At 44.8% G+C, this 25,037-nt stretch overlaps 1 protein-coding gene across 3 annotated transcripts; it reads right to left on the bottom strand.

The window, feature by feature from the left end:
- Positions 1-78: 78 nt before the first annotated feature.
- Positions 79-24,886, bottom strand: acin1b (apoptotic chromatin condensation inducer 1b). 3 transcript variants are annotated; one of them, XM_034105962.2, is made up of 18 exons: positions 24,741-24,886; positions 23,410-23,475; positions 23,139-23,250; positions 22,750-22,823; positions 21,789-22,352; positions 20,514-21,698; positions 20,344-20,426; positions 14,276-14,396; positions 7,989-8,034; positions 6,441-6,586; positions 5,775-5,921; positions 5,183-5,375; positions 4,911-5,056; positions 4,070-4,177; positions 3,620-3,727; positions 2,779-3,109; positions 2,494-2,585; positions 79-1,538 (listed from the first exon to the last, which is right to left on the bottom strand). In XM_034105962.2, exons 1-18 carry the CDS (start codon positions 24,873-24,875, stop codon positions 1,200-1,202), a joined length of 3,996 nt encoding a protein of 1,331 aa, XP_033961853.1. In that variant the 5' UTR covers positions 24,876-24,886; the 3' UTR covers positions 79-1,199. The 3 variants fall into 3 exon arrangements, with proteins under 3 accessions (XP_033961853.1, XP_033961852.1, XP_033961851.1); XM_034105961.2 differs by having other exon boundaries at positions 20,514-22,349; XM_034105960.2 differs by having other exon boundaries at positions 20,514-22,352.
- Positions 24,887-25,037: the final 151 nt, after the last annotated feature.

Raw genomic sequence — 25,037 nt, forward strand, 5'->3', positions numbered from 1 at the left:
TCACAAATTCACTTTATTATAACAAACATTTCTCTGTCCATAAACGATTAAAGCAAAAACATCCACACACAGGCTGAAAACAATTTAAATGTATTATTTTTTTAATTCTCAGTACATTCAGTACTTGCAAGGAAGGGGAAAAAAGCAACAAAATCTTACCATTCAGAACTAAAAACATAAAATTAAAAATATTAAAATTGTAACCATTACTCTATTAGAAGGAAAACTAGGTGTACCTCCTCTTTAAATATATTTATGATTGAATGGTCAGAGGAGGGATTTTCTGACTTCAGTGCAGGGAATCAGCTTCCTGTAATTATTACAGAATAAACCTCTTGACAACTATTTCATACTCTTCTCTCCTCGGCTGCATAAACATCCAATAAAGACAAACTGGGGCACGTCCTCCAGAATCACCACAACAAATAACATCTCTTCCTATCACACGCGTTGCTAGGTTACAGTGTTGAGACTTCAGTCGCATCTTCGTGGGAGATGAAGGTTATTACTCACACAACAAACATCACCTGCGGTAACACAACAACCGTCCCAAGGCTGAACAAAAATTAACATGATGTCTAAAACATTAACAAAACAAATCCTAGTCGTATACTTAAAAAAAAAGAAAGGAGAATATCTCAGTGCTGAAGAGTAGAACTGATCCTAGAAAATATCTGAAGGTCGGGAATCTATTTTGGACTTGTTTTATTACAGGGCTCTGAGGAGGAAGGAACGGTGCGCCCGCAGACCTAGAATAAAGAGGCGGGCTCCCAAACCTCAGTGGGACACAACGCTGAGGCGAGCCAAAGAAATAAAAGAAACCCGTTCTCTATGATTTTTTCTTCAACAGCCGTTCACACGGGAGAGGAGGAACACTGCTCTCTACTGACTGTCGCTTCTGGAAGACAGAGAGAACAGAATAAGAGCGAGACTAACCGTCGATCTAAAACATTTTCTGTGGACCAAGTGGTGGTGAGCGGTGGGGGGGAGGGAGGGTGAAATGGCAGAAGTGTGTGAAAGACAACGCTGGCGTCAAAGTGGACGAATTAAAGCTCGACAGGGCGGGTAGCGAGCAGCAGCCACGAGTCCCGAACGTTAGAAAAATAGACGGATGAATCTCCGAGTGGAACCCCTTCCTGTCTGCCGTGTCCCTCGTCCCTCTCCCTCTCTGTTTATCTCTCCCTGCAGCCGCTCTGCGTTCAGCGGCGTCTATCCCTGGGGTTGCTACGGCTATGGGAGCGTCGCCCTGCACCGGCGCCTACAGAGGGTCGTGGGGGGGGTCGGTTGCTGCCGTCCCGCTTCCTGTCGGGCTCCCTGTCTCGGCCGCGCTCCCTCTCTCTCTCTGCTCCTCGCCCGGCCGCTCCGACACTCGCAACCACCGCCGCCGCAACGCCGCGATCTTTCTCCCGAGCCTTCAGCCGCTCCTTCAGCCGCTCCCTCTCCTCCTCCGCCTTCTTCTCCAGCTCCTCCTGCCGCTCCTTGCGCCTTTGTACGCGCTCCTTTTGCCGCTCGGTGCGCTCCTGAGTCCTGTGCGCCGCCTGGTGGAGGCAAAGCAGAATGTATTCAATAAAAAACAGAGTGTGTTTAGGAAGCAGTGTTCATTTTGGCAGCTATTTTTGATTTAGTCTTTAGACGAAAATGGTTATTAGTTTTAGTCACATTTGAGTCCTTCATAGTTTTAGTCGATCTAAAATCCTTACATTTTAGTCAACTTTTCGTCAAAATGTTTTCTCTCTTTGAACTAATTCAGTTCGGCAAATACAGGTATCTGAAATTGGAATTAAGGCGACAGCATCAAGTGTTGAAATTCGTAAAGCAACATTTCACTTTAACACTTTTAACGGTACTACTACTCTTAAAGATCTGTGTTCATGCCGCTGCAGCGTGTCTGTTAGGCCCCGCCCCCGCACACAGAGAGAGAGGCCGTTTCTCAATGTTGAGTAAACCTACTGCAGAGCCACTATTTCAAGTATACTACGTCATCGAGTGGCGCCGAATGACTGTTTAAATGCATGTTAAATGCCCAGCATTCGGCGCCACTCGATGACGTAGTATACTTGAAATAGTGGCTCTGCAGCAGGTACACTCAACATTGAGAAACGGCCACTGAGAGAGTTAGGGGGGCCCCCCCCCCGCACAGAGAGAGAGAAAGAGAGTTAGGCCCGCCCCCCACACACAGACGACTAGAGAAACAGAGAGATCGCTCTTCTGGAGTGAAAACAGCGGAAATAATGATATTGCAAATTAGAAACGTAAGATGCGTTTTGACAGACAAGATGGACACTTCGGGGAAAATATGCTGCATTTTGAATGTTCGATAGTCCACCATTAACACCTTAGTCCCGTCTCGTCAACGAAAACTAAATATACATTTCGTCATAGTTTTTATTATCAAGGATCTATTTTTAGCTCGTCATCGTCTCAGTCTTGTAAAAAAGGGAACATTTTTCGACGAAATTAACACCGTTATGAAGAAGGGAGTGAGAGACCAACCTGCTCCTCAGAGAGGGGAAGCCAGTAGATACACGGCGCTGCTTTGGTCTTCAGGAACAAGTCGTCCAGCAGCTTTGCAGGAGGCTCGTCTCCTTTGGTACAAAACAGAGAAAGGTCAGATTCTAGGAAAACCACTCAAACTGTGTGTGAAAAAAAGTAACTTTAAACATGCTAATCTTGCCTAATTGTGAAAGCAACCACTGTGTATTCATCAATATACTTACTGTATTTGTCAGCCAATACTTTTGATTTACTTTTATCCTAGTAGGTGTAGTGATCACTTACCCTTCTTCTCCGTCTTCCTCTCCTTGCTCTTGGCCCTCTCCCTCCTCCTCCTCTCTCTGGATCGAGAGCGGGGTCTGTCCTCTCCCGGCCGGGCGAACTCCCGGACCTTATCCCGGTCCCATTCCCGCTCGCCACGGGCTCGTTCCCGGCGCTCCATCTCTCTCTGCCGCTCCACCCACAGCTCCCGCACTCCCCCCATGCCCCGGTCCCACTCTGGGTTCTGTTCCCGCTCAGGCATCAGGGGGGGCAGCCGGCTCGGGGGAGCACTTTGGGGTGCGACAGCGTGGGGCTTCTCCCTCTCTGGCTTCAGGATGCCTTTGTGAATGTCCATCTGCAGAAAACACACAAGTTAGGATGGGACATTTTGAGCGTGTGGAGAACATTGAGGGACAAATTCAAGTAAAGAAAAGGGTCCATTAATCATCAGTAAGATAATATGTAGATAAACATGACATTTGTGAACTAAAATGTATATAAAAAGGCACCAACATGTATGATCCAAAGATACTAAACTACTTTATTGGTTTTAACAGTAGGCCAACATGGTAGATGAGGTGATACCGCGCGCAGCGTTAACTCAGCATTTAGCATGTTGTGGATCAGAAATGCTTCCATGGACAGAAATCCCTGTTGCGTAGTATTTCCTTCTGCATGTATTTGACTGTAGAGCGCACTAGTTGCTAGCTATTTGACACAGCATATACTACTCATATCATCTTGTTTGAAATAGCCTGGATAGTAAACTATCTCCCCCTCTAATAACTGAAATACATTTCTTTCATGTTGCTCAGTTCAAACACAGGGATGAAGAGAGACAATGGGATTTCGAGGCGTTACTTACATCATCCTGCTCACAGAAGTCGACGTTGAGGACCTTGGGATTGCTGGAAGGCCATTTGACCCCGTGGAGGGCAGCTCTGGTGGCGACCGCCTCCTCTGTGGTACCGTACTATAAAGACAAGAGGGAAAAGGTTATCAGGCTGAAAATGATTTTAAAGTTGAAGCAAACACACTTCTAAAAATAGACACACAGGTGAGGATAGGGAACAAGATTCACTTCAATGCTTCTGTCGATTCCTGAGCTCATATCTGCCTTTCTGTAATAACACACATTCACTGAGGGATTGTATATCCATTCTTAGCGGTATAATCCAGCAGAATAGCAGGAAGCAAGATGTAATCCACAATACTCCAACCCTCAGGTACTGACACCAAGCATATTCTATAACCAACACAGGTTCAAAACAAGGGTTTGCACTGGATATAAAGATACCAATGTGTCTGTACTCACTGTGACGAAGCAGTGAGACTTGATCTTGTCGATCCAGAAGCAGTCTTCCAGCACGCTGCCTGTCCTGTTCAGCAGCTCTTTGAGTTGGCCCAGGGTGAAGGGTCGCACCTATGGGATACACAAGGGGCATGACTCAATCATCATCATCAGGCGATCAGTTTGTGTAGAGCAAAGGGAAACAGGAGAGAGAAGAGCTGAGCAGACATGACCAAGTTGTGCAGCAGGATATATGGAGAAATACATGTTCACACACACACACACACACACACACACACACACACACACACACACACACACACACACACACACACCACACACACACACACACACACACACACACACACACACACACACACACACACACACACACACACACACACACACACACACACACACACACACACACACACACACACACACACACACACACACACACACACACACACACACACACACACACACACACTTTACAGTACATTTTTTCCTGAGATGTGTGATGCAGGGTGGCATTTTCTATCCGTCTTTGATCCAAGTTTAGTTTATGTGACGCAAGAAAAAAGAAATCTGCAAATGCTGTCATTAAATGTGAAATGTCTGTTCAGTGATGCAGACTTAAGGTGATACTTTGCTGCGGCCGTAATACCTGGGTGAGCGCTTCTGACTCTAATTATGGGAGTGATGTGGTCACCGCTGGCATCCTCGCAGAATGCCTCATCCATAAAACATGTGGAATTGGTAAAGCTAGATTTGTCTGTAACTATTTCCTTACACACAACTGTAGTTTGTGGCCAAAAGCTAAAAAGAATAAAAGACTGTAATGTCACGCGGTAACCAAACCCACCAGGTTGGTCACATGGATGATTTTTGAGACTTTGCCCTGAGGCGGTGAGGGTTGCCTGGTCGTGCGGACAGGGTCGTCAATGGTGACGGAAACGCCGGACTTCTGTTGACTGATGGAGCGACGCACCAGGCTGTCGCTAGGGGTCACTGAGGGAAACGGGAGAAGAGGGGGATCGGTCAAATAAAACTTTCATTTACCCAAAAAAGTACAATAAGTGGAGCCAGAGGGATGGTGGAAGCAGGGAGGTGCCAAAGTTAACAGTGAGGCTTCACCTTTCTTTTCGTCTCCTTCAATCTTGACAGATATCTGGGTTTCCATGGCTTCCTCCGAAACACTGTTATTCCTTTTGTCTCTGGAAGTCCTGCGCCGTTTCTCTTTCTCCGTTTTCTCCACCTCCTCCTCCTCCTCCTCCTCCTCCTCCTCGTCGTTTGTCTGTCCGTTTTCCTGAGCGTCTCCTGGGACGACCTGGGGAGGAAAATGAGTTTTAGACAAATGTCAAAAACAGCATTTCTCAAGCTGGTTTTTCCAAATAGAAATTGGCTCAATCACGACTGGATGTGACATGCATACACGGAAACCTGAAGTTTAGTTTTAGTAGGTTTACATTATCATAATCTCGATTATTTGGGTCAATAATTGATATCACGATTATTAAAAACTATTATCCATTTACTTTGAAAAAAACTTTAAAATGTGTAGTATGTTTTTCACATTTGATTACCCTGAACTTTAAGTATAATTCAACTCGTTTCTAATAGTTTTATTTCGATAATGTTGTTTTCATAATCGTTGCAAGCCAAAATCGTAATTGCGATTAAAATACGATGAATTGAGCAGCCCTAGTTTACATAGGTTTAATCTGACCTGTGTGACGGTGCGCCTGATCTTGAGGCCCTTGTCCTGGTCCCCCGCGCTGGGGTCCGGGCTCTCCTCGTCCCCGGACATCGGCAGCTCCTCTGGGTGCAGCTCCACCACCGCCTCCTCCTTCACTCTGATGTCAGGGATCAACGACTGAAGGTCACAGACGGAGAAGACGGGACAAGAAAGGAAAGAAAAATCATCATGGTGTGATTTTTTTTTTTACAAGAGGATCTGCATCAAACTGATATTTTGGTACACACAATTTATAGGTTGTGACTTCTCTGCAGCACTACCACACACATGATTGGGACTGTTACATTGGAAATAACTGTTGATTAATTGTGCAGCCCTAATATTTTAATCACATCTAGCGCACAGAAAGAAAAGATGGATAGCCGTGTTTTGTAAATCATGTGCAACTGATTGTTTAAATTAAATCCTCAAACATTTTCCCAGCTTACTCTTGATGTTCTTTATATTCATCACATCACTCACTTGAGTTTCAAAACATTAACACAGCTGGGAGGAAATCTTGTGATTAGGGGAAAGTGTAACTAGGCTGCCTGAGTGAGAGCAATTCATTTAAAAGCTTATTTTGATCAGTTGAGAGAAATTCATCCCATTTATTATGCAGTTCCCCCCCCCCCCCCCCCGGTCCCGGGGCTGTACCTTCAGAGAGTCGGTGGTGATGCTGATGGATGGTTTCTTGGTGGTGACGGCCGAGCTGGAGCCCCATCGCCTCTTCCTCCCCGCTGCCGTCCCCGACTCACAGTCGCCTGCTCCTCCATCTGTGGCGGGTGGAGACGTCTTGCTGCCTGCAGGAGAGAAAAACATTTAGCGGATGATTGATCATTCGCTTTACAGAACTTCAGTGACAGGTTACTGCACGCTCATAGCCTGGAAGAAGAAGAAAGGATTGCTTAAATACTTTAACCCGAATCGATTCATGGCAGTGACTCATTTGAGTTTTGGTGGCTTATATATTATTGAACTGTGCGATACCTTCCCCAATATTGGTTCATTTGAAACACTATTCAACATGTAAAACACGTGGTTAATGTTTTGTGCACATTAGCTTATTTGAACTATGGGTACAGTACAGTATGCGGTGAGGACATTACAAACCTTGCAGCAGGTAAATATAGAAAGGACAACATGACTAGCCATAATCATGAAGAGGGTCCTAGCTTATTAAAGTAGCAGGAAATACTAGGGATGTAACGATACCAAAAACTCACGGTACGTTATTTATTGCGATATTGAAAAATAAGTATTTTCTTTATTAAATAATAAATCTGATTTGTACAGCATTTTAGTGGGACAGTAGTATTTCAAAGTGTCAACAATATAATAATCAGACCCTGCAATAGAATAAATCAAGCTTCACTTTAGTTTTTCAAGTAACTCAACTCTAACTCACTCAGCGTCATCAAGGTTATCTTTTAGGAATATGAGCATGTCCACATTCCCAGGTCGAAGCTGGGATGTTTGGGCGTTTACAATATCGCCTGCTGTGGAAACAACTCTCTCGCTTGGTACTGATGTTGCTGGGACAGAGAGATACTGTATGCTTTGGCCATGGGTGACAGCAGTGGGTAAAACTGTGCATTGTCTCTCCACCACTTCAAAAACAATACAGTTGTTGCCAAGAAGGTGAGGCTTATTGACAGAGATATAAATATACTGTTGGTACTTGTCAATGTCTCTAGGTGTGTACATGTAGCCCTGTAAATACGATGTCCTTTTGTGTTCTGTTGTTGTATCTTCATGTTGTAACCTACTTGCTGCCATGTTGGACAGGTCTCCCTTGAAAAATAGATCGATGATCTCAATGGGACCATCTGGTTAAATAAAGGTTTAAAAAAATATATATATTTAAAAAAAAATGTAATATAGATTTTGTCAGTCTCACAACGGTATTGAGACATTTATTTACCGCGATATATCGTTACATCCCTAGGAAATACTGTAGCTTGGGGATTTGTTTACATGTTGTGTCCCAAACCAGACATTAGTTTTAATCACAGAGCATGATGCACCAGCATTTTGTAAGATAGGATAACACTGCTTCATTTTTCTCCTTTTGAAATTTGACATTTTAAGTAAAAAAACACTCTGCATTTTTACAATTTTGCACAAGGGTGATCAACACCTTCTTTGACATTCTTGTTCCTGTAGTTTCTCATGTAGCACTAAAGAGGTAACTGGTATACTCACTGGTCAGGGATATCTTACGGGCAGCGAAGGCCTTCTGATTGGTGCCCTGGAAAGAGAGAGACGGAGAGAACATACAGAAACCCCAAGGGTGCGGGGCGAGATGAGAACCGAGGGTCAAAAACGCAAACGGGCAACAACAGAGAGGAGGTGAAACAGGAAAAGTGGAGGAGGGGGTGGGGGTTGGGGGGGTGGGGGGTTTAAAGGCCTGGAGGCTCCAACTCTACCACATTACGTATGGAGAGAGTCTTGGGTCGATACAGAGACTCCAGACACGTTTCCGCCTTCCACCTCTGCTCAAAGATCAATCATTACGCTAATCCCTGTGAGTGTGTGAGAGGCTCTGAAGACACAGCACGCATTAGCACACAAGTTGGCCTGTGTGAAACTTAAACTGGGTCATATCTCCGAGCGGTAAGGCATTACAACATAATGTCTGATGGGTGTGTTTGAGTGGATTAGGTAACTTTGCCACATTCCTGTGGGGTGATTTCAATATTACCTGCCCTGGTGAGTGAATGTTAACCTTTCAGGAATGAGTCCGTTTGATTCGTTTAACCTCCCAGCTCGATAACATCTATGGAGCTATTCACTTTACTAATCACTGCCCATTTGGGAAGAACTTGCTAGTCTTTCCATAATAAAAATCCAAACCAGAGAGGTTCTAAAAGTGTATTTCTAAATTTGTTTAATAGCCTTTCATGAGCAGATAATATTCTTGTAATGAATGAAGCAAAAAGTGAAGATGGACCTTAAGGGTGATTACAGCTGGGGGCCCATGTACTGGGGCTCAGATTAAATCCCCTCCATCTCCCCATTTCAATACTGTCACTCTCAAAGTAACGCTTATCTGGCCCAAAAAATTATGATGCACATCAAAAGACCAAGACCCAAAAAACTAATCCCATGTGAGGTTGCAACATTATGGTTTTTATAGGGTTACTGGTCCAAATGTATATATATCGTTAGTGCTGATGAGTTCTGTGGAGCAGAGGTGGAGAAACGCGTATTGGAGACTCAAAGATCTGTCAGCAGGACTTTGGATACTGCAGTTCCTCTAAAAGATGTACCATATTTAACACACGCCTGTAGACCAGCAGTGTATGACATGTGAATGTTTAAAAATACCAAAATAAAACTGCAGTAAATAAACGTAACACTACATTTCAAGAAGAAAAAATATTCCTCTTATTTACAAAAAAGATGTAGAGGAAAGAGATGTTCTAATTGTTTGTGTTTACAGTTAATACTTTTAAAAAAGTGTATACATTTTAAATATAGGAATGATCACAAGTGATTTCCTGGTACCATTTGACACCTGATTCCTTACTGGCTCGACTATGGCCCAACCGCACGACAGTGTGTACTGTATCTAGGCAACAAGGATCCAATCAGAGATGGCAGGGCGAGTGTGGGCGGGGCTCGATTTGAGTGTGCAGATTAGCCACCAGGCAGGAAGTGATCACTGGACTTTTGTTCTTGAATGGGGCTGGGGAGGACTTTTGATCAAAGAGTCACGTTTCAGTCTTTAGGGGAACAAAGAGTTTCAAATTGATGGATACGGACGGACGGACGAGGGGGGGGGGGGCATTCTTTGTTAAAGTCCATGATATGGGAGGTACAAAAAAATCCATTGTATGATGCTTGAGTTCATAGTCTTTCATTGTCCATGTTCGCTAATATACAGCCGTTGTGAGGGAAAAGTTCCGTTGAGTTTTAATCAGCTCATGAGGTCTCCACCGAGAAAGGGTTTCGCTGCAGCAGGGTTTGGCACGTTGACAGCACATGTAGAATAAAAAGTGGAAAAAATAATCCAGAAGAATGTCTCTTTGTTACATTTGAATCCAGGTAGCAAAATAAGAGCGTTCGATGGACATTATCTTGAGTACCTTTGCTAGCATGGATGCTCAGCACTCAGAAATCACACATGATGTAGCGGACCTGTTTTGGGTGCAGGGAAGAGATCGATTCGGAAAAAAATTACTGCAGTCACGTATCTGGAAGTCACATTTGAGTTCCCTGACAACGGGCTGCAGAGAAAGGGAGTTGAGGATTTGTTCATTCGTTGTTATTTGGATGATCAAAGTCACTTGCTGCATAACTGTGTGAGGCACCGTGTCCTTTGAAAGTCTCTAACAGTTCAGGTAACATCTCTCTCTTTTCATTGCTGATTTCATGCAGGATAAGTAATTGAAGTCTCTTTTAAAAGGCTGGCCAGCTTGTCAAGGCAGAGGATGGTTGTTAGCCTCACAAGCTCAACCAACAGTCGAGTGAGTAATAATGCTCTGTGGTCTAATCCACAACATTTTCCAGGAAAAAGTCCCATAAATCATCATTTCCAAGCAGATTATTTCAGTTGCAGTGTGTGGTCAAATTTTAAACCCCTCACAGGGATAGTTTAACAGTCATGCCTTAATCACTGCGAAGGTTACTGCAGGCGTTCTCAGTCCAAAGTCATTACTCCACTCCGCAAGCAGAGGGCAGTGTTCGATTACAGGTGGAGGATACAAACAAATCTGGAGAGCTGAAGATTTTGTCTCCGAGCTGCATCTGGCTTCTGAAGGACGGAGGCGTGGCAGATGGAGGACAACACTTTGAAGATGTGTTTATCCTCAAAAAAGGCTGATGGAAAAAGCGATGCAGAGCGTTTGACACCATCATTCATCATCACCGCCGAACAGTGCAGCGCAGTCCAGTCCGGCTCTGAGGCTGTGCTACCATGGCAACTATGTGCTGCGGCAGTTACCATGGCTGCTGCTTGTCTGGTGCTCCAGTTCCTGCTGGCTCAGCACGTCTCCGTGGAGATACAGTGCAGGCTTTACTCTGTGCCATGGGGGTTGCAGACTCGGGGCCTAATTCAGGTGCCAGCGACGCACTTGGGCATAGCGGGACAGGAGTTGTAGGAGTAGGAGGTGTGGAGGAGGTGTTGGTGGTGTTGGTGGTGGTGGTAGTAGTAGTACGCAGCAGGTACCATTAGGGGCAATGGAAGAGGCATGGGCACCTTCATAACAAAGCAATCAATGGGGTTTTAAACAGCAATCACACCATAAATATATATAGTGAGAGAGAGAGAGATAGAAGCGTTCATGATGGGATACAGAGGTATAAGATGGAAGGTAAGGGGATAAAGAGGGGAGAGTGAAGAATAAAAAGAGGGAGGCAGTGTGAGAGGAGCAAGCCAGAGTTGAAAACAGGTTGAAAGGAACAGCAGAAACAAGCCCTGATGCATCTCTACACACTGTCAGGGCCATTACTCATGCAAACCCAAGGGGGGAATAAAACCTACAAACAGGCATGCTGATAAGGAAGTCAAATCAAAAATGTAAATGAGGCACTCAAAACCTCCGTGCCTGAAATGTGAAGCAATTTAATGGTTTTGGGAATCTGGTTTCAAAAAGCATAAGAAGGAGAGGCACATCTAACATCAACAGTAGCTTCTAGAAGGGCAAAGATTAACTGGTATGTTTTGATAATGTAATCTTAGGTACGACTACATTGATACAAAGCTAACCCGACAACCACTCAGGGTATATGCAGGAATCCTGAAGTCAAATTTAATACCTTTTAAGACCTTTTTTAAGACCCTTTCCATACATTTTAAGACCTCATCGCAACTTCGAGTTCTAACCGGTTACATTGGCGACACACTTTACCTCACATTTACTATATTGATTGTAAGATAGCACAACTAAACAGAGTGCAGACTGAAGCCTCCTCTCCACATGAACTTCAACCTCTCTGTGGGTTAGGGTTAATGCAGTATGCTGCTTTGTTGCTTCTGTACTCTGTGCTCTTTCATTCCAGTGAAACTCCTCAGAAACCAGTATTTGACCAATAAACAAAACAATTGACAAAACTTTGAACTATGAAATATATTAAACTTTGGTGAGCTTCAGCGGGGTAATGCCATATAGGAGCTCCCTCACAAATACCCAGGGGTTAAATTGGGCTGGGGCTGTCCGGGGCTAAGCCCGGCACATAGGACGATGCTCTAACGTCATCACCCTCACACATTTGTCATATGTTTACAAAAAACGATATATATGTTAAGACTTTTCTCGTTCTTAATATAGACTATATTTAGGGTCGATATGTGTTGACCTTACTTTAAAAAAGCAGATCTCTGTGACCGGATATAGTTTGGCTTAGACCCCGGCCCCACGAGGACGCATACAGTAAAACACATACGCAAACGCAAAAAAGTCTTCCGTTCAAGCGCATTCGATTCATTAACGTGTCCGTTCACACTAGACCGCTGGAAATGCTGGACACGCTGTAGTACATATGCCAGGCCTGTAAGTGGCGCTGCTGCCGCCACAAAATACACCAACAGCAGCGAAGAAGACCCCGGAGCATGGTTGTTCTTCTGTTTATTCTCCCCCCCCCCCACAGAGCGGAGCAAGGCAACGAAACTTAAAATAAGAAGCAGCATTTTATGGCACGCTATGCATGGGGCCACCTTGAGGGGTATTCCCGACATGTTGTTTCAGTAAATTAAAGGGTGTTTCATGTTGTCGTTGCTGTGGACTTTCTTAATACCTTGGAAAATGCCGTTTAATACTTTTTAATAGCCTTAATTTTCGCTAAATTGATTTATCAATTTTAATACTTTTTAAGACCCCGCGGACACCCTGCCACTTCAGGTTTCTTCTCTAGAACTGTCTATTGGGGCTTTCACACCAACGCGGTTCCAGGGCCGGTTCAGAGCTAGAGCCTGAAAAGCACCGTTTTTTCTTGTTCACACCGTTCGCTGTTATTGATCATTGTGGAGAGCAGGCAGACGTTTTGTTTTGTATTATAGCAGCTATCGGATGGAATCAATACATGGGCTGCACAGGTTGTCATGTCCGACTATCACAAGTAGAATCATAATGACAAATACGCCGGTAAAATGTGCCTGTAGAAAACGGCTTATGCCACAATAGGATAGCAACAACAAGTAGTAAAGATGGTCAGTTTAGCTTCGGTTTCTAGAAAACTGGCATTAGCATTATTAGCATTAGCCCCACGCACCAACGGAGAGAGAATAACTTATGGCAACACAAAAAAAAACATGGTGGAGTGATGAGGAGGTGTCGGCGTTCTGGCGATTTACTCAGAAGGCTTCAGTAGAAGCCAGTCCCCAACTCCGGGGACTTCGGGTGGCCGTATACGCCGTGAAGTTGTTTGCAGCCTGCCAGTAAACCCAAAGCAGAAGAAGAAGTGACGTCAGCGGCTTCATTTGCGTAATCTTTCCCTCGGGGAACTTATTCCGGTGTGAACGCGATCGGCTCTTAGTTCCATGGGTTGTACTAAGTGCTGGGAACTAAGTGCTGAGAACTAAGTACAGCAAAGTACTTGTAAGTATGAACCACGGCACTCTGGAGAAAAGTATATGGTTGGAGAAGTTGTTATTTCATTTTATCTGGCTTCGTATGCTTAAAAGCAACACGATCATCGACCCGACGCAGACCCCCATTGTTGTTGTTGTGAGCACGGTAACGCCGTTGGGGAGAAAATCAGCGACGTAAACGGTGACGTCATGACGCAGCAGCGGCTGCACCAGTCGGGCTCTGAGCGGTGTGAACAAAACGGGGGTTGAAAAGAAAAAACGGTTCCGAACCAGAAAAGCTCTAGCACGGAGCGTTGGTGTGAAAGCCCTATATTAGAGCCGAGTAGTGCAAACATTTCCAGGTACAACACAGGCTCAATGTTTGACCACCGATTCTAAACATCGATCGCTAAACGGCTTCATGTGTCAGGGCTTTGAGTTTAATGCTTTTCTAACTCACTTCCTCCCTCTATAACACATACAGACTGAAGGAAGCATGCTTTTCCTACAGCGAGATGTTTCATTTGACCAAAGCACCTCTTGTATTCCAGCGACATCAACACTAAACATCCCTCTCCAGACAGAAAAGGCAAGTGTGTGAGAGATCATCTAAGTTATGATATGTTAGTTGCATTTAACCAAAATGGAGGGGGATTAGTTCATTTCTATTTACCCCAGGACCCAACTCAACCCCTGTTTGTTCACATATGAGCATTTGGAAAAACCTGAAAGTGAGTAATCTTAAAGCATTTAAGAGGTTAAAAAGATGCAGAAAGTGTATAAAGGGCCAGAATTGAGAGGATAAAAACTCCAAGGAATTAGTGGTTTTAAAAACATTGGGGTTGTGTTGGTTTCAAGCGATCCCTCTTGGCTTATGCTGCCAACTACACATGCTTTTATATGAATGAGAATGCAGGTTAGTGGGAGACAGAGTGGAGACCCGGGTACCCCCCCCCCCCCACCCTCTGAGTGGCCTTACCTCCTCCAGGCGGCCCTCGCTGCTCTCCGCCTCGGCCCCGGAGGGCGGCTGCTGGGCCATGGAGCTCTCGGGGTCCAGCTGCACCTCCGTCACGGCGGCCGCGCTGGGCTCCGACACCTCCCTGCAGGAAGAGGAGGCGGTTAGGGTGAGGAGGAGGGAGAAATGCGCAAACAATGGTTTCCTTGTGCTGTGGTATCAAAAAAGCCTGTATTTTTTGGTAATGGTCACCAAAATAGGTGGTTATTTAAGTCCTTTTTCAAGCAAAGAATACCTCAAATAGCCAAATTTCACTCTGTTTAATGATTATAAATTCTAATATGTTATGGTGTTGGCCAGTCACAAAAAGCAATACGATAGCATAAAACAGACCTTTAGGATTAGGGCCTTGTAGTGGGCAATTTCTAGCAAGATCTGACATTTAAAAGAAAACAATAATCAAAGAAACGTCAGCAGATGACAAGTTCAAAACAAACACAGTCGCTCAAATGGAAGAAAATCCACACAGACAAGAAAGACTGCCGTGAAGCTGAGCTCTAGTGACCGGCCAACCTGAAAGGGCGAGTGTGAGGGGAGGCGAAATGATGAGTAGGACCAGACAGGGGAAAACACTGAGGAGAGGAAGAGTGCCAGTGATCTGGGTCACTCCTGCTATGAATAACTCCCCAGTTAACTGACACCCGGGGTCCCAAACACTCCTCAAGGTCCAAGATAAACACTCACAGCGGACTCCAGTGTGTGTGGGCTTCATCTGATCCCTGCTGGGTCATTAATTAAACGACTCTGCCAATACAAGTCATCTATGCTATGTAGTCACTATGAGTCAGACCTCACACAGCCAAAAGCTTCCTCAAGTGTTTTTATCGCTGTTATCTAAGGGAGAAAAACAAGTGGAAGTCATCATTATATTTTTAGCTACACCATCAACCTCCATGTGATGACACAGAAACCGCGGCAGCACCCTGTAGGTGGGATGATTGCATTCTTCTCTTTAATATCTGTTGTTTGATTTGTTACATGATGCTTTGAATTTCATAGTTTCACATAAAAAGGAAGTAATTATTACATTTTGTGTATCAGACAAACACATTTTTGGTAGGGATAGTGTATTTTCCCCATCCTCCTCACCATGCTGGATCCCCCTTATTTGCCCCAAGAGGTGTGGATTAGCGGGCCGATTATCGGGGCCGATATTTCGCATTTGACCGATTATCGGTATCGGCCTTTTTTTTTTTAATCAAATTGCCGATAAAACTTTGGCTCTGATGCGGCCGTTTCTCTGGCTGCAGTCACCACTCTGTGTACACGAGCAATGTCCCGCCCACAGCGCTATCTGATCTATCAGATTTTCTGGGCGGGAGCCAGCCAGAGAGGCGGGACCTTCTCAGATTACAGGCAGGTGCGAAAGAACGCAGACACAAACTGAAGCAAGCAGCAGCGCTGAGCGGCAGAGCCATACATGTGTTAAACCGAAGTTCAATAAACATCCCTATCCCCTATGCTGAAGTTGCAAAAACACCACGATCTTATGATCCAATTATATCAGTTTCCCAGTTACACAGGGACGCGGGAAGTCAGTCAGAGTTGGGGGTGCATGCAGCGTCTCGCAGCCTAACTTTTGCAGCCTGAAACGCCAGGAAAACTCCGCTCTGCTTCCCACAATGCAGTTGGGCGAAAAGTGACGTCACCCCATTCAAAGTGAATGGGCAGACGCGTTGGAAACCGTTTTTTAAGCTGTAGTGTGGACAGGCCGTAACTGTGGTGCAGAGGGGAGGGAGGGGGCTGCGAGTGGATCCTCGCAGTTTTTCAGGTTGATATGTGAAGTTTATTAGCTAGCCAACATGTATCGAGCAAATGTTTAGCAAAATATTAGAAGTGAGGCTACTAGACTAACGTTAGGTCTACTGTAATAGCCTCACTTTGAATAGTTTGCAAAACATTAGCTAGCACTAGTGTTTTGCAGTTGCTAGCAGCTTATTGGGATTTTATGCTAGATAGACAGGCATTGTTTTGATATAATAAATTAAGCATTATTGTAAGTTAAGCATGTCAGCCTGCAGCCCCACTTTTAACTCTCGGTCTCTCTCTAACACATTGCAGATGGCTGCACTAAAGAAAAGGGCACAGAGAGGAAACCAGTTGTAAGAGGTTTAAAAGTTCATTAAACATAATATATGCTTAAATGCATTTCAAAGAAGTTGAGTTGGAGTTTGTGTTATTCTACATTTTGACACCAAGATTTTCTGATTTTACTGCAAATGTATATCGGTTCCAAATATCGGTTATCGGTCTCCTTGATTACTAATAATCGGTATCGGCCTTGAAAAAGCCATATCGGTTGATCCCTAGTGTGGATGCCAGTGTGTGTGTGCTTCTGGGGCAAGGCCAGACACACCTGCACCAGGCCATAAAGGGAGACAGATGTCAACTAGAAATACAATCCCTCGGGATCAGGAGAGCAGAAAAGGCCAGGCTGCTGTGATGAAAAGATCTCTAGAAGAAAGGAGGAGTGACTCTGCTTGTCTTTTTTGTTTAAAATAAACCCCCTTTTAGGCCTTTTGTATTCATATGATTAGACTGGAATAAGGAAGCATGTTGAAAGTACAGCTTGATCCTGAGGAACAATATCACAATGGATCACAAATTAAAAAGGCACTGCTTCTGGTTTAACTTCTCAAAAACTTGACAAAATGTGACGACCCGACGCATATGTATGGTACTGCAACAGAAATACTCAAATCATGTCTGCAACAACAAACTGGTTTCATAAAGCTGACTTAAATATTGTCACCAGTCAAAACAGACTCCCAGGGGACTGGACTGTGAATGATGGTGCCAGCTGGGAGAATTATTATCACACCATAAGGGTCCATTCACACTCACTGTACAGCTAACAGATGTTTACTTTAATGATCTCCCTTGACAACAGTTAGATCATTAACAGCTACAGCCACACAAACCCAAAAATAAAAAAATATCACGTGGGCTAAACAACAAGATGCATGTATATTGTGGCCCATAAAGATTCTTAATTGACAACAAAATCATCATTAAAGAAAATACATATTCTGAAATTATCAAAAAATACCATTAGCTACCACCATGTTGAGGTCAAGAAAACAGAAGGTGGAGAAATCACAGTCCGCGTGCGTCTCGTCACTACACCATGAAATCTGAGCCCATTATTTATTAATCAATGTGCTTTTTCAATGTGAAGCTATTTTAGGTAGAGAAAGGAGACCCCCTACCCAACCCAGAAAAAAATCCCTGCGCTTTCATTCAACAAAAGGCTGTTACCGGTGGTCCCACCCCCGGTGCTGCTCACATGGGCGAACATGCACACTCATAACCAGGCCGATATGAACTGATGACATGATATGTAACCAGCAAGAAGGCGCTGCTAGGCTAATCAGCATCGCAAAGTACAGCCGTGATGCCGGTAGATCGCGACATGCTAACACCGACTAATGTACCCCATCGTTTTCTGTATTCAGGAGGTAAAGGTACTAAAGCCTCGAGTCGCCCTCTGCCTCACTCTTACCCGTTTTTGTTGCCTTCGGACAGCATTACGACCGGCCTTGAAAGGGAACCCCCGGGGAAGACAGAAAATGACACTCTGCCGCTGGAGGCTATCCCGGTCAGGCGTGGGTGGAAAAAGGTGACGAAGAATTAAACAATCCGGTCTCGGTTTTCTCTGCTGCTTATTAGCCGTGCACTGCGTCGGTATCAAGGATGCAATGCATGCATGACGGCCATGTTGGCTAGCCAGAGCAGTGTCAAGTCTACTCGAGAGAGAAGAAGAATGTCTTCCGGTAGAAGATTACCAAAATAAAAGCTCTGTTAGCTTCTCGGCTAAAACGTGTCGCACTCGGTAAAGAAGTGTTGAATACGCAAGGGCGTAAACTGAATGGAAAAGGGTTAAACGGTTACACGAAGAATACAAACAGAGAAAGCGGAGAAGGACCTTTCTCAAAGCAACATTAGAAGCAGGTTGTGGGGCTGCCGCATTGAATGCGTGACAAGAAATACAACCTGCTTTATTAGAGAGTGTGAGGAAGAAAGCAATGGGAGTTTTTTTTAAAAGAGTCCAGTTTAAGAAATGTTGAAAGCATCCTGAAAGCTCTGACCAATGTTTTATATTGAAACAGGCGTTTATTTTGCCTTTAATGCCAGTGTAGTCCTTTCATAGTCAAAGACCAAAAGAACACATACTCAAGTAAAACTGCAAGTTGTTAGTACACAAGTTAATATAATTTAAAAAATAGCAGAATTTATTAAACTATACATCATTTTTGATATAAACAAAGAGAGCCTCCAGAGAAATGTATGCCACATCACATAGAAAGCAATATTTTCGTTCATGAAAACAAACACTATAGTTTTATTTATTTTTACACCAGTAAGCCACACATGATTGGAAAAATGAATTCCCTTTTTCATTAAAATTAAAGGTGGGGTATGTCATTTTGGAGAAACCAGATCGAGTGCGCTAGAATTTGAAAATACACAGCCGGGAAAAATCTGCCACTTCCTTACAGAGCCCCTCCTCCAACACACACGAACGCGCACATGACCAATGAGGGCACGAGATAAGTTTGTGCACAGAGGAAGGCTGACAGGCAGGTAGGCCATCCAGTTACTTTAGCCGGGTCGGCTCAGATGATTGGTTGTGCTTTTTACAGAACTACGGCTTCCACAGATGACTTTTTTTAATGGATTTTTGTGTCAAAGCACTTCAGATATTCATTGCTATCGGGATGTTAAGAGCATTCCATGGAATATAACAAAAAGTGTATCTCGAGCCGCAGTGGCGGCTGGTGGAAAATATTGTTGGTGGGGCTATGGAAATAGGGACCAAACCATACGAAGGCGGTCCGGGGGGATCCTCCCCCGGAAGACATTTTTGAGAAATGACCCCTTAAATTATCTGGTGATGTTAGAGGGTGGGGGGGAGGACACATTGAGGCTTAAAAATATGAGATAATCCATAATCTTCAGTGTGGTTAGCTATGAATCTTCCAAAACGGTGCAACAGTACAGTAGGCCCACACAAACTGCAGAACACTGGTGCTTTGGGAACACTCAAATGATTTAATTCCCATTTAAAATCAGGAGACTAAATACGAACATTATGTGTGTGCGTACGCGCGCGTGTGTGTGTGTGTGCGCGCATGCGTGTGTCATACTTGCCAACCCTCCCGATTTTCGCGGGAGACTCCCGATTTCATTGCCCTCTCCCCGGGGTCATATTTCTCCCGATTTCTGACAAAATCAGATTTACTCACGACTGTTTCCACTCGGACTTTAATACAGCTACACCATTGTTTGGTTTCTATGGTAGCGCGTCTCTTTAGCAGTGCACGCAACTCAAAGTTTGAGAGGGTGAGGAAGATGAAAACTGAACAAGAATCGACAACTCCACCCTCTGCTCACTCCTTTCCTGTAAAATACAGGTCCAGCCCACATATGCTCCATGGTGCTACAGGCATTGCCCTTACAACTACAATAAGCATGTAAATGTTAATCTCCAGCTCCGGCGATCCACTAGCACCGAGACGCAGCCATCCTCGACAACTACTGTAGCGTCACCTTGGATACGAGTCCAAACAACTCACAGACACACAGGCCAGGGCGCTGGCACGGCGCCCTTTGAGCATCAGATCTGACGACGCTGATTGGCTGAAATTATGTTTCGGCGGCGTAGTATACAGATAGCAACAGTCAGCTTGTTGACTGCTGCTGCTCTGGCTGAGGGCTCCTTTCTACCGCCCGGACGAGAGAGGATAATGATACGTGATCAGTAACTTTAGATATCGTAAAACAATTTTAAACGAGATTTTATTGTAGATTATACATTTTACTGATACCAATTATATAATATTTACCTTGTTCATTAAAAATAAAAATAAAAAATATTTATTTTTAAATATATATTTTTTAATGACAATCAAACATGTGGGAAGAGGGTGGGCGGCGCCCCTAGCGCCCCTATGGGGCGGCCGCCACTGTCGAGCCGGTTTCTCAAACTTACCTACCCCACCTTTAACTGTATTTCATCGATGGTTACTGACCTTGTTGAAACGTGTTGTTTCTCTGCCCCTTTACTAAGGTCAGTCTTCTTCTCCTCCTCTGCTTTATGTCCTTGGTTTGGCTTCTGTAAAAAAACATAAAAATGATGAAGGCAGGGTTTTCAATAAAATACACACAGGAAAGCTGAAATATATTTAATTAGCTCACTGACCTTCAGCTGTCTGGCAGGGCCGGTTTTAACCCCGGAGGAGGAGGAGGAGGAGGAGGATTGTGATGAGTGTGAAGAGGATTCGGAGTCTGATGAGGAACCTGAGTCTTGGGCCTCAGTCACAGCCACCCTGCCTTTGTGGACTGTCTCCTGTTTCCTCTCCTTCTCCTTTTGCAGTTTCTCCTCTCGTATCTTCTCCTCTTCCTGGTGTTTCCTCTCCTTCTCCTTTTGCAGTTTCTCCTCTCGTATCTTCTCCTCTTCCTGGTGTTTCCTCTCCTTCTCCTTTTGCAGTTTCTCCTCTCGTATCTTCTCTTCCTGGTGTTTCCTCTCCTTCTCCTTTTGCAGTTTCTCCTCTCGTATTTTCTCCTCTTCCTGGTGTTTCCTCTCCTTCTCCTTTTGCAGTTTCTCCTCTCGTATCTTCTCCTCTTCCTGGTGTTTCCTCTCCTTCTCCTTTTGCAGTTTCTCCTCTCGTATCTTCTCCTCTTCCTGGTGTTTCCTCTCCTTCTCCTTTTGCAGTTTCTCCTCTCGTATCATCTCCTCTTCCTGGTGTTTCCTCTCCTTCTCCTTTTGCAGTTTCTCCTCTCTTATCTTCTCCTCTTCCTGGTGTTTCCTCTCCTTTTGCAGTTTCTCCTCTCTTATCTTCTCCTCTTCCTGGCGCTTCCTCTCCTTCTCCTCTTCCTGGCGCTTCCTCTCCTTCTCCTCTTCCTGGCGCTTTTGCTCTTTTTCATGCTGCTTCTCCTCCTCTTCCAGGCGTTCCCTCTCTATCTCCTGCTCTTGTATCTTCATTCTTTCTCTCTCCTGCTTCTGCTGTTGTTCTCTCTCTTTCTCCTCCTTGAGGCGCCTTTCTTCCTCCACGTCTCTGTTCTCTTGGAGCCTCTTTCTCTCCAATCTTTTCAGCGGAGAATCACCAAAACTGGCAAACGCGGCAGTGGAGTGTGCCGCCGCCTCTCCTGACAGATCCACAGCGGAGGTGGCCTCTGCTGCACGGAAAGCCCCCTCAGAGTCCATCCTGTGTGCGAGCAGAGAGAGGGGCCCGGGCCTTCGCTTCATAGAAGGCTCCGGACTGCTGGAACGAGAGCTCGAGTCAGAGTCTTGCCTCTGCATGGTGGAAGGTGGGAAAGACGGCCCCCTGGGACCACGTGAAGCCTCGGGCCTATCTCCTTCCTGGTCCTCTGTGTCTGGTGGGCTCTGTTTGGGAGTGTCAGGTAGGGGAAACAGGTCAGGGGGGGGAGAGGGAGGAGGCGTGGGGTGGCGCAGTTGCATTGGTGTGTGGTGTACCTGTGGTGGTGGGATGTGCTGGGGAGGCTGGAGCTTGCGTTTGGATCTGGCAACTGTTGACGGGAAGCTGGGAGGCATCTGCTGCGGCGGCGCTCTGTTTCCCCTCCGCGCCCCGCCGGGACCGGGCCCCCAATCCTCATCATCCTCGCTCTCGTCATCACTGTCGTCATCATCGCTGTCCTCGCGAGCCTGACTCCCCCCTGAGACTCCAGCTGATCGGCTGAGGTGGAGGACGGGGTGCGCGGATCCCGGTTCGCTCGGTGCGGTGCCCTCCTTCTCCTGGGCGCGCGGCACGGCGGGGGGCAGCCCCTGTCGGTCGGGCTGGCCCAGGACGCGCACCGACAGGGAGGCTACGGCGCGGGGGGGAGACGGGGCCGGGGGCTCCTTGTGTCCCTGGTGAAAGGTGGCTCGCTGCATCCTAGCTCCTGGAGCCTCAAGGAACTCCTGGGGGGGGAGGGTAGGACCCGGGCCCATGTCGGGGCCGCACGCCATCATCCCTGTATCTCCTCCTCCTCTCTCCTCTGCCCGGGGCAATAAGGGCTTGGGGGGTATGGAGTGATTCTTCTGGGCAAAAATATTTGAGTCAGACTGACAGATTGCACACAATTTATTTAGCCTTTTCTACTTGTGTCAGGTAAATATGTTTCTGCTGGAGTTACTTGGAGTACGGGCACACATTATCATTCTTACTGACTCGTTGTGTTTTTAATACTGACGTTCAATACCATCTCTGTCTCTCATCAACTGAACAAATAAGTGAAATCCAAGATGACAATATTTGTTCTATCTTCTCATTAACATGTTCCAAGCAAGGGGAAGTCCTTGCCAAGTGGATGATTACCAAAGTTAGATTTTCAAAACATTATCTAAAAAACACGTTACAATGTGAAGCTTTGTGTCTCTAGTTCTTCGGGATAAATCCTTTCCTCATTTGACAATTCAACACTTGGAGGTCACTGACCTTGTCACTGACATAGGAGGAGCTGTCGTTGTCCTCCGAATGGTCTTCATCCTCCTCCTGCACGGCTGAGCTTTCTGTCAGAGGGACACAACACGAGGCAGGGGTTAAAGGTCAGCCTCAGTGTGAGGATTAATGGCACACACCCCCACGGTTGCTAAACCAAGACAACTTTTGAATGAGTCAGGATGAGAAATGAAATCATCTTCATTTGATCTTTGTGTAACACGTTTAGAAGTACAGAAGTGTTTGACAATATAAAGTATTGCTGTAAGAGAAAGAATGTGTGGGGAATAGAGACACAATGATTGTCCATCTCTTTGAAGTGATATGACCAGTGTTCATGTGCCAGAGAATGTGTTTATTGTCTGATTTGTGATTGTTGATGTTACCGTCGACTGCTTCGTCCTGCTGGGCCTCTCTCTCCAGCCTCTCGTGAAGGAGCTCCTGCTGTTTAGCCAGGTACTGTTTTATGAAGCTATTCTGGCTCATCTCCTCACCAATCTACAACACAATAACATACATAAAACATCCGGTTATTATTTACGCTGTTCTAATAATTGTTTGTCTTAGAAGGGACTATGCAATGGGTTGATCTCTGAGTTATACACTTGAACAGATCTCAAATTGCCTACACATTAAAATAGTAACATCTATTCTTACCTGTGAGTTGGGCTGTAGCCCACTGTGAGAGGACGACGACTTCTGGAGATTTTCGAGCATCAGAGCCTGCAGGGAATAAAGACGTGGGATTATTAAAAGGTTAAATACTGTATCATGAGCTTCAGTTTCTGTTTGTATTTAACTTGGCAATCAAGTTTTAGATTTTATTGTAAAACTCATACATTTTAGGTTGTTTATTTGTGAGTGAGTTGCTACCTTGGTCATTTCTACCCACTAAAGTGTATTTGTAATTTATCTGGTTACTTGATACTGTTAATATATCTTAGTTTTATTGAACTGATTAGTTATAAAGTATGTAACATTTAAACAATTTAAGAAAGTATATTGAAATGTTATTAAATAGTTGAAAAATAATGTAGGTCTATGATTTATTTCTTATGCCATAGTTAAAACGGTGGAGATTCAAATCCAGAGCAAACCTACACCTTTAATATGGAAAATACAATTGATGAATATGATAACAGAACAGTTAACCTGGTAAATAAAAGTATACCCATAATACTCTGTTATTAGACCCATCTTATAATAATAATACATTTAATTTGTTAGCGCTTTTACAGGTGCTAAAAGACGCTTTACAGATATAGTGAAGATAAAATAAAATAAAGGAACAACAAATAAATATATAGTTAAAGTCAAATAATACAAAAACAATCACACATTAAAAGCCAGATTGAAGAGGTAAGTTTTTTGAAGGTGGTGAGGTTAGTGCAGTTTCTGATGGGTTGTGGGAGTGAGTTCCAGAGGGAGGGGGCAGCGACGGAGAAGGCTCTGTCCCCCCCAGGTCCGGTGATTGGTGCGGGTACTGTTATTACACCAATGTTACACACAGTCAGAGACTGTCAAATAAATCCATGAAAGGGTTAAACCTATGGTTGTTTATGGGCTGGATATATTGTGCAAAACAACACTGTTGTATAACGAAATAAATAACTTTAAACTAAATGGTGAAGCACGTAAAATGTTGTTTACATGGCGAAGCGCGCCCCCGACAAACTCACACACGCTCATGTACTGTACACTATGTGCGGCTGCTTACACTCAGTTTAGGCCTCGACTTGACAGGTGCACAGTTCAACTGTGTGCAACACGGTGCACTAAGTGAACTAACGCATGTATTGTGAACTCAGTCGGTTGGATAGTTTCCTGATACTGTCAGTTACAAATAACCGAAAACAGAAACTGGTGTTCATGTGTATTACCGTGTGTTAGACGGTTTATTTATTCCCGCTTCTGAAGCCTTAACCCCCACCATCTCTACTGAACTTAGATAGACTCGACAGGCTGCCATAACTTAAGTGAAAACTCACCCCTTTCAGTCGCTTAATGAGCGCATTTTTCTGTCCGCTCTTGGGCAGGTTTCTTTGCTCCAAAGCAGCTTTTAAATCCGCAACCCGGAGCGATTGTAGAGGTTTTCCATCAAGCGTAATATCTTCGTCCGCCATTTTGCTCCCCTTCGCTTGTCTAAACTCCAACAAGCGTCGCTACGACTGCTGTTCGGCGTCACCGTTCGGCAGTTTCCGTTAACACTCGGCTTTCGCGAATCATAACAGAACCGTTGGAAGAAGAATTGTGCCAAATGCCAATTTAAATCCATAAATAAACAC

The sequence above is a fragment of the Pseudochaenichthys georgianus genome, chromosome 18, assembly GCF_902827115.2.
Source record: "Pseudochaenichthys georgianus chromosome 18, fPseGeo1.2, whole genome shotgun sequence".
NCBI classification, from domain to species: Eukaryota; Metazoa; Chordata; class Actinopteri; order Perciformes; family Channichthyidae; genus Pseudochaenichthys; species Pseudochaenichthys georgianus.